This window comes from Meleagris gallopavo, chromosome 13 (genome assembly GCF_000146605.3).
Source record: "Meleagris gallopavo isolate NT-WF06-2002-E0010 breed Aviagen turkey brand Nicholas breeding stock chromosome 13, Turkey_5.1, whole genome shotgun sequence".
In the NCBI taxonomy this organism is placed as follows: Eukaryota; Metazoa; Chordata; class Aves; order Galliformes; family Phasianidae; genus Meleagris; species Meleagris gallopavo.
In genome coordinates, this window is record NC_015023.2 from 10,716,677 (window position 1) to 10,726,425 (window position 9,749).

At 58.2% G+C, this 9,749-nt stretch overlaps 2 protein-coding genes across 3 annotated transcripts in view; one reads left to right on the forward strand and one right to left on the reverse strand.

Moving 5' to 3' along the window:
* The window catches only part of LOC104912979 (C-factor-like), a 100,247-nt gene that overhangs the window by 7,613 nt on the left and 82,885 nt on the right, over positions 1 to 9,749 (forward strand). The gene's annotated exons all lie outside the window — the stretch shown is intronic.
* Positions 6,611 to 9,507, reverse strand: LOC104912983 (C-factor-like). 2 transcript variants are annotated; one of them, XM_019619653.2, is made up of 6 exons: positions 9,385 to 9,507; positions 8,939 to 8,990; positions 8,178 to 8,365; positions 7,813 to 7,971; positions 7,418 to 7,528; positions 6,611 to 6,885 (listed from the first exon to the last, which is right to left on the reverse strand). In XM_019619653.2, the coding sequence occupies exons 1-6, from the start codon at positions 9,397 to 9,399 to the stop codon at positions 6,772 to 6,774; spliced, it is 639 nt and encodes a 212-aa protein (XP_019475198.1). In that variant the 5' UTR covers positions 9,400 to 9,507; the 3' UTR covers positions 6,611 to 6,771. The 2 variants fall into 2 exon arrangements, with proteins under 2 accessions (XP_019475198.1, XP_019475197.1); XM_019619652.1 differs by lacking the exon at positions 9,385 to 9,507 and adding an exon at positions 9,193 to 9,378.

Below are 9,749 nucleotides of genomic sequence, written 5' to 3' on the forward strand. Positions count from 1 at the left end.
CTGCCAGCCCCGGGGGGAGGGCGAGCGTCCCCGAGGGTCCCCTCCGGGCTGTCCCCAGCAGGGCGCAGCGTTGGATGGGGCCCCACCACGGCCAGGTCACCACCCGGCCCCGACCCCGTGCTGGGCGAGAGAAGGGAGGCGAAGGGAGCTGGCTGAGGTTGGTCCGGTGGTGGAGACCCAGAGAGCCCAGCAGCCAGCACTGTGGGCGTCCCAATGGGTGACACCCCGTGCCCTACATGCTGTCCCCTCTGCAGAGCTCTGAGGGAAGGGATTGCCCATGTCCAATGCCAGGAACAGCAAGTGGGAGACCTTAACCCCAACCAACCCTAATCCTAGCCCCAATCCCAACCCTAACATTAACCCTAACCAACCCTAAATAACCATAACCCTAACCCCAACCCCAACTTTTTCACCCAAATCCCATCGCTCTCCTCCCTGTCCTAGATCACACTGAACTGACCCAGTTTTAAGTGGGACTGATGGCTTTCTGGTCCCAGAGAGACACCCGTGCGCAAGGACAAGACGGCACAGAGCTTCAGCGATGCAAAAAACCCTAATTAGCTGATGGCCACACCTCACAGCTAAGCAGAGCAGGGCAATATGAGTGACAAGGAAACTGCTGCGCCAAGGACACCCTGCGAGGAGCCAGGTGTCCCAGTGCTATGACTGGCCCTGTTATCTGGAAGGTGTGGTGGAGTGAAAGTGGCGGAGAGGACAGCAGGTCCCTCGGGTAGCAGGGAGAAGGCAAACCAACGGGCAGATGTGGAAAGAACTGGACAGAAGCATGGGAATCAATTAGCCCGAGCTAATTGGTGGCCTCCTGTGGAAATCTACTTGGATGGCCACCATGCCAGATGCTGTCATCAGATCACAGGTGTGACAGCATCCATAATGGGTCATGTAGGGGCTGCGTCCCACCCACACCTTGTGTGTCACCAGCCTGCCCACCTCTGACAGCTCTCAAATGGCAGTCAGGTGCTCAGTGGAGCGAGGCTACCTGGGAGAAGGCAGGAACTGTCCTCTTCTGACCTGCTCAGTGTGTTATCACGGATGCTCAGTAGGTTGTATGGATGCTCAGTGGGTTGTATGGATGCTCAGTGGGATGGATGGATGGCCAGTGGGATGGTTGGATGGCCAGTGAGGTGTATCGATGGTCAATGGGACGGATGGATGATGAGTAGGGTGGATGGATGGTCTGTGCGGGTGCAACCATCTGTCTCCATGTCCCTAGGTTGTGGAGCAGCAACTGGCCCAAGGCTGGCCAACAAACAGCACAGCTCACCCAGTACAGTAGATTCCCAAGTCCAATCCCACCATGCCCACTGATCACATCCCTTGGTGCCACATCTCCACGGTTCCTGGACAACTCCAGGGATGGTGACTCCCTCACTTCCCTGGGCAGCTGTGCCATTGCCTCACTGCTCTTCTGAAGAAGAAATTGTTTCCAGTACTCAACCTGAGCCTCCTCTGGGGCAACTCAAAGCCATCACTCTTGCCCTATCGCTGTTACCTGGGAGCGGAGGCCAACCTCCCCTCCCCACAGCCTCCTGTCAGGGCTGCAGAGCCATGAGCTCTCCCCTGAGCTCCTCTTCTCCAAACTGACCCATCCCATTCCCTCAGCTGCTCCCACAGCGCTGTGCTCAGACCCCTCACAGCTCCATTCCCTTCTCTGGACACCCTGGATGTCAGGTCTTGAGCCACGTCCTCTCCCCTCTCAGCAGAGGGCATGAGGCCAGGGCTTGGCTCCATGCCTCCCTCCATGTACACCCTGCAGCACTGCATGCTCGGCATTCCTGCTCCGTGCTGGAGCAGTGCGGGATGGAGCCTCTGGCCCCCAAAACCTCACAGCCACGATTTCACCCTCTGTGCTCCACAGCACTGCTGCAGCTTTCCCGGGTCCCCAGTTGCAAAGCAGAGGAGAAGGACCTGGGAAGGAGTTAACAGAGGACGGAGGTTGACTCACAGCTCTGAGCTTGCTGGAAACCTGGCCAGCTCAGCCAGACTGCAAGCTGGCACCCAGGGCACGGCTCTGCAGCAGAGCTGCCCTCCCCTCTCCCAGTCCTCTTCTCTGCCCCATGAGGATGGCAAGAAGCATCCCCGACCCTTGCCTGGATTAAGAGTATGGATGCAATGCTGGAAATGCACCGGGTCTGTGTTGTCAACCCCGCGCCGTAGGAAACATCTCACGCCCTAGAGTAATCACTCCAAAAGTATTTGTGATTCACAGGATTCCTGCAGCCCCTGCGGGCCTGTCCCACGCGGCAGGAAGGCTGAGGTCACAGCCGAGCTGCACGTGGCTCAGCGCAGAGTTGGCACCAATGGGTTCAACTCATGGCATCGAGCAGACCTCGGGCACGGCCCTAGGGATGGGTCAAAGCTCCCCCCTTCAGCAAATAATCGCTGTCCTCCGGATGGAACAACAACAAAAGCACTGGGACATGGGTCAAGGAAATGAGAAGGGGTGAACGGGGCAATAGGAAGCGGCTGTAACCATCTCCTGTCCCTGCTGCACCGGCACTCCAACTGCAGCAAGGCAATAAAAATGCTGTTTTGCATGGTTTTGATGTGCATGAGAGCATGCCATGGAGCAAGGAGGTTTCTTAGGGACCCAAGCATGAAGTGGGGACAGACATCGGGTGGGGTGATGGTGGGGAGGACACCGGCTCCTTCTGCTGGGGTCAGGGCAGAGCTGGCCACCTCACCTTGGCACACCAGGGTGGAATGGCTCCTGCACGTGCGAGACATCCCCAACTTGGTGGCTTCGCTTCCCCAGTGCCATGAGCAGGGGGACAGCGTGACTTGTGGCTTGGGGACCCAGCATGTCAATGGAGTTGCATGGGGTCCCTGCCCTGCGCCCGGCCTGGGGACACAGAAGGTGCGGGAGCTCTCCAGGAAGCCCCTCCAGCTCCGCTTCCTTACCCTCCACCCACACTCATGTCACCACTGAGTGCTGAGAGCAGCGCTGTGGGCACTGCTCAGTCCTTCCAGGTCCCAGCAAAGGACACCTCTGGGTTTGGCAGCGGTGGAGACGGAGATTGGAGCTTGTAGGCATGTTCTGCCCTCCCGCTGCCCCCAGCTTTTGCTCTAGTATCTTCTCCCCCATGTACCCCCCTCCTGTTTGGAAGAAGCCTTTGTCCCCTCGCTCTCCACCTCTCCAAGCAGGAGGAGAAGACTCCAAGCACCTTCTTGGGTCCCCTCCATCTGAGCCCTTCTCACCGTGCCTGGGGCTGGGACACAACACCAGCCAGCTGGGACACAACACCAGCCAGCACGTCGGAGCCGTTGGGAACAAACGATGTTCCTGTATGGCATGCGGCCCCGACAGCGCTGGCTCTGCTTTAAAGAGTAACTTTATCCTGTAATAACAAACAGGAGGAGCCAAGCTCCTCCCCAGCACCGCTTCCTTGGCTCCAAGGAGGGGGACAGTGAAGAGAAAGCCGATCTGAGCTGCCAAAGTGTGCTGCTGGTGGGGCCAAGGATGCGGCAGGGGATGCTCAGCGGGAATGACCCCTCCAGCATGGCCCCTCCTGCTGCATGGCTGAGCACAGCATGCCCCAGCTCTGGGTGACTGGATCTCCTCCGCCATCTCCATGGCCCCCAGTGCATGGATGGGACACCTCCAGTTGGAAGATCTAACCTGCCATGTGCCCAAGCCCAAGTGTGTCCCTCATAAAGCCAATGGGACCTGCCCAAGTTTCTCCTGCAGGCACCAAAGGGTCCCACCCTGCCCAGCACCCCGGGGAGACTGCTTCCCAGGGAAACAGGGGAGTCCCCATCCCTGCAGGTGTCTGAGGACCATGGAGATGTGGCACTGATGGATGCGGTCAGTGGGCATGGTAGGGTGGGTTGAGAGGAAGCACTGGGCAGGATAGTTTAGCTTACAGTGAGCAGAGACAGCAAGGAGGGAACCACGGATACCTCCAAAGCACAACCACCCCAGCATCCTCTGTCACTACGGGAAAGTGCCAGGAAGGAGCCCTTGGGACACAGCATGGCTGGGGAAGATGCCGGTCTTCGGGAGGGCAAAGGCAGCACTGAGCTCCCAGCACACAGCAGCCATCGAGCCACCTGCCCAGGCTGCCACAGCAGGCAGCAGTGGGGCTTGGGAGCTAACAGTAACACAAACGAGGGGATGCTGGTGGGGCTGGGGGGCCAGATAGCAACCAGTAGCCCCAGTCCCACGGCTGCGGTGTGCAGGAGGAAGCCTTGGTGCGTTATCTGCTGGCCCCAGCGCTGCCTGGGCCAGGGTGTGCTTCCTGCCCAGCTGTGTTTCTCCCACAGCCAGCACCCTCCTCTGCGGCAGATCCCCTGGTGACAGGGCTGGAAGCAGTCACTGGGATTGCAGTGTCATGGATGTCCCCAAAGTGACCACCCTGCTGCCCCAGCTCTCTGTCCCATGGGTAATGTGGGAGATGGAGGAGATGCAGACTCACTCAGGTCCCGGCTGAGGTCCTCGTACTTCTTGCTTATTCTGTTCCAGTGATGCTCTGGAGCTCCAACGCCGGCCGTGCTGGCTGTCCGTGTCCTTGTCAGCTGGTTTCTGACCTGCCTCCTGCTGCTGCTCCACCTCCCAGCACTGAGGCCAGCAGGTCATACAGTGGAGCAGCCCCATGCCATCCTCACTCCCCTCTTTCGCTCCTCTCCTCCTGGAGCAGCGTTGCCATCCATGGACCTCTTGACCCACGTGGTGCAGAACCTGCTCCTGGGTCCCCATCCCACCAGGCTCCCCGTGTCCTTCTCACCCTGTCCTGACACCCAGAGGTGTCCCACCGCAGCTCCTGGTGCAACATGCCTCTGTCAGACCAGGTGGGAGACCCTGGGAAGTGACCACCTTGGAGGGCAAATTCCTTAATTTCTCTGGGGCCAGATCATCTTGCAGATGTGCATCTTGCAAAATGGGCAATGCTCAGCCCAGTCAAGTTTGCACCTGTCCTGTGGCTAAAGATGGAACTGGGAGATCCCATTTAAGTTGCTGAATGCAGTTGGATCCTAAATCCTCCATGCTCTGTTCCAGCTTGCCGCACTCCCACAGAGCCAGGTGGGGTTGGCATCCCCTGCTGAGCCCTGGGGAAAGTGCTCTCCCTGGTGCCTACCCATCTCCCACAGCCTCTATGGCAGTGTCCTAACAGACAGCAGCAGCAGGAAAGGACAGGCATGGAAGGAGGAGAATGCTGGAAGAATGAAGAAATCAAAGAGAGCCAGCAATCTGTTCCCTGGTGAGCAGGGAGGCAATGGGTGCGACCCGGCTCTGTCACGGCGAGCAGGGGGAGCGCGGGGCTCTGACACTGCCCAGAGCTGGGAGATAAGGCTGACACAAAGGGCAAAGCCAGCGAAAGGGAGTGAGCAAGGCAGGAAACATCGGGCTGGAGAGGAAGTGTGGAGATAATCAGCTGCATGAGCACAAACACCCGGAACTTGTGCAAAGGAAGAGCCCACACCGCTTAGCAAAAGCACTGGAGCGGGGAGACCTCACCCCTCACCCAGCCTTCCTGAGCACAGGGGACAGATGGAGCCCACCTCCACCCAGGGATACTCCCAGCGCCCCTCAGCTTTGTAGGGGCAGCTTGCTTCTCTTCTCAGCCTGCCTGGGAACCCCAGGAAGGAGGGATAAGCTCACAAGCTCTGGCAGCTCTCCCACCCATGGCCATGGGAACTGGCCCAGGCTGGGACACAGCTGCAGGTGCTCCCCGCTGTCCCTTTTCCTGTTCTCTCCAAAGTCTGGGCTGCTAAATGGCTTGGGAGCACCCAGAGCTGAAAATACTCACTGCTGTGACTCAGTGGGCTGCTGGGCAGGGCAGGCTGGGGCCAGGGCTTGTTGGAGATCTCTAAGGCACAGCAGGGCCAAGCCACGGTCCCAGCAAGGCCATCTGTCCCAGTGCTCAGCCAGATTGCAGAAGGGAGCCTGGGCAAGGGAGATTGGTTGGAAATCTCAGGGGCTCAGGGGAAAGCTCTGGGATTTCATCTACAAGACGGGTTGCTCTGCTCTCCTGGTTTTGAAGGAGCCTCTGGCTGCTTTTCCCTATAGTCCCCCAAGGGGAAGATCCATTCAGAAGGGGAAGGTATGGGTGGAAAACTTTTTAAAACTGGGAAAACCCGCCTCTGGGGCTGCTACCACCTCCTGAACAAAATCACGCAGTCCAGAGCTGCTCAACACAATTAAGAAGCCCTGCCTGCTGCAGAAGCCCAGTTATTGCTGTTCTCAGCCTCTCCATGCAGAAGTGCCATTCCCATGACGTGCTCCCTTTGGGATTGGATTTCCCATACCCAAGGGTATTGTGCCCAGTTACAGCTCAAAATTGGGAATGGAAGCTGCCTGGGATCACCAAATGGGCTGTGGCACTGCTGGACATCTCAGCCCCAATGCTGCTCACACAGACACTGCATCCAGCACAAAGTCCCACCTAGAGATTTGTAGCAGAGACTCCACTGCCAGGCGTTGGGCAGAAGAATGGCAGAGAGCAGGCACACTGAGCAGGGCTTTGAGCTGCTGAGTCACCCAGTGGGATGAGCCTTCCGCTCAGACAGACTGCTCTAATGGCAGGTTATTTTGTACAGAGAGCAGCTTTGGACCAGGGCAGGAACAGTCTCAATGAGAGCACTGGGAAAAACATTAATTGACCATTGTGTTTATTAGCCATTCAGATGCAGGGATCTCAGCCTGCCCTGCACAGCCAGTGGCAGAGTCCTGGGTAGGTTACTTGCATGCCACGCCGTGATGAGGATCCTGGGGACTCAGGGCACCCCTGGCACTCTGTGGTCCCTCAAAGGGACTCACCATGGAATTGCTTTGCCTTCCCAGTTGAGCAGCATCCCGCTGTGCTTCTCAGACAGGATGGGCAGCACTGACAGCAGCCCCCGCACACTCGTGTCCACCGTCAGGTCAGCCTGCAAAGGGCATCAGTGAGGAGCAGGGCTGAGCATCCATCTCAGCTCACATCCATCCCAGCAAAGCTCCCTGCCCCCAGGCTGGGGAGAGCCACAGGAGATGGGATGGATCGCTCATGTGGGAGAACATTTGGGTATCTGCGTGGTTTGGATGGAGGTGGCTTGGGCTAAGAAGCCATCTGCAAGTTTGGGGGCAGCTCCAGGAACCAGGCACACAGAGCTGAGCCATAAAGAAGGTCCTGCTGCAAGTGGGATGCTACGTGCAGGTTTATCAACGCCCCATGGTTACAGGGACCCCACTCCCTCTCCCAAAACAGGGATCCTGCAGTGTGAACAACCCCTTACAGGATGAGTCTTACAAGATGGAGGTCTCATCACGGCACATCTCTGGGACAGCCCAAAGCCTTGTCCCCCTGAAACAGCTTCCTACAGCCTCAGATGGAGGCTCTGGCACAGGACATGTACCGATGCCACTTCCCTGGTGCACCATGCAGAGAGGCCCATGTCCTGCAGAAGCTCAGCCTGCACCCACCTCCTGGGTGCCCATGTCAGTTTTCACCCAGCCGGGGTGAAGTGCCACGCACAGGATCCCAGCCTCACTGTAGGTCAGAGCCTGGCACCTGGTGAGCATGTTGAGGGCAGCCTGGAGGAGGAAGAAAGCATTAGAATGTGCCATGAACCAACCTCCAACCCCATCTGTGCCTCAAGGTGAGGGAGAAAAAACATTGCCAGATCTCCAGGAGATGGTGAACAGTGCAAGTATCCCCTAGGTGAGCAGGGAACGGCCATGCAGGTGTCCAGAGAACTTAGATGGTGACCAACACATTTACATTCCTCCATCTCATAAGCTCAGCTGCTGCCCTAAGAACAGGCCTGGCAAGGGCCAGCTCTGACTCCCAGCCAGCTCCTGAGCCCCCATCTCCTTACCTTGCTGCAGCGGTAGGAGATGACCGGCTTGAAGTAGGACTCAGGAGTTCTCTCTATGGACCCCAAGAGGGTGGAGATGTTGATGATGGCTGCCTTGTTGCAACTCAGTCTTTTATCCTTGCTGTCCTGGGCAGCCTTCTTCAAGAGGGGCAGGAACGCCTGGGGACGAGCAGCCTGGTGGGTGCCCATGCTCCAAGCTGCTGCTGCCCGGCGGGGGCAGGAAGCCAAGAGAGAGGGTGTGAGCACCAGCTAGCACCATCCTCTTCTTCCCACAGCCTCAGGAAACTTCAGAAAGCCTTATGGGACCTTCACAGTGAGCAGAGAGGCACACGGCTGAAGCCAAAAGGAACAGAAGGCAGAGTTACCTGGGCCATCAGCAGCGGTCCCACCGCATTGGTCTTGTAAGCCCGTATCATCTCTTCAGAGTCCACCGTCTCCAGTGACACCGGGGTAAAGATGCCAGCATTGTTTATCAGCAGGTTCAGCCCTGCGCCGTTCAGCTTCCCCTCCACAATCTTTGCCGCATTGACAATCTCTGAGGGATTTGCAACATCTGCAAGAGGCAAAGAATGGGCTTCGGTCCCATTTCCCCCAGCGCAGAAGGGTGCTTAGATTTGTTTCTGAACGCTGAACACCCTCGTAATCCCTGGGGCTGGAGTCCACCCGAGGGGCTTGGGGAGAAGGTATGGGTTAAGCTCCCGAGAGCAGTCGGGCATCTCAAACTGCGCTGTCTCTTCCCCTTGTGGGCAGCAGAGGGTGCTGTGCAACCAGCCCAGAGCACCCGGGCACCCAAAATCTCTGCAACGCGCGGGGTGCCCTGCAGACAACCCCAGGGTGGGAAAGTGCTGCTGCAACGTTCCTGGGGGGGACGGTCCCCAGAGAAACAGCCCGTGGTTGGTCTCCAGAAGCTCCCCGTCCTGTGGCCGCAGGGAGTGGGATGCTGCAGCTGTGGGAGGTGTGGGATGAGGCAGGGATGGAGGAATTGGGCTTTGGGTGGTAGCAGCACTTGAAGGCAGATGTTGGGATGTGGAGCCAAACGCAGAGCCTGCGGCCAGAGATGGGAGGAGAATGGGGCCAGCGTGGTTGGTGGCACAAAGGTATCAGCCAACAGCCAGGGCACACCTACCCAGCTTCACCAGCACCAGGTTTGGGTGTTTAGATGCCAGATCTCTCAGCTCCTGTGGAAAGAAACGCAGAAACAATCAGCAGGAGGTGGCTGTGATGCCAAGAGCAATGCCAAGGCGCCCACGGTCATCCATTCTGAAGGCTGGGGAAGACTTATCTGGATGCAAACAGCACAGTCACAAGTCCTGGATGCTCTGGGCGCTACATCTCACCTGCCCAGCTGAAATGGATCCCTCTGCTCTGAGCTTTCCTTACCTCTAATGGGTTGTAGATAACAAGACCACATTCAATGTGCCCAAATTGATTACAACGTCTCACAAAGATGCCCACAGAGAATGCTACAGGGGAAGAAACTGTTTCCAGTACCCAACCTGAACCTCTTCTGGTGCAATTTAAGGCCATTACCACCAACACATCCCGCCACCGTGGCGCGGGGTAAACACTGACCCTGGCTGTCAGCATCAGGCTGCGTGTCCCCACGCCATCCCTGGGCCCAGGCAATGCTGGCAAACACTTCTCAGCAGCTTGTGATGGCCAGCGAGCGTTTCCCCCCCTGCCGCCCAGCCACCTCTCACCCCAACATCCAAAGGGCGACGAGGAGTGACAGCATTAAGGTGGCTCCTCCCCAAAACACGACACGTGTCTGCCCCACGTTTCAGCCCAACGAGGGTGGTACAAGGGCTGTATTCAGACACCGGTGGCCTCCATCCTTGCCCGCAGCGCTGCTCAGCAGCCCCACGCCCTCATCGCCACCCTGCCGCCCTCACCTCCGCCGCCCCGCAGCTCCGGGCCCGCAGCCCAGCCGCCGCAGC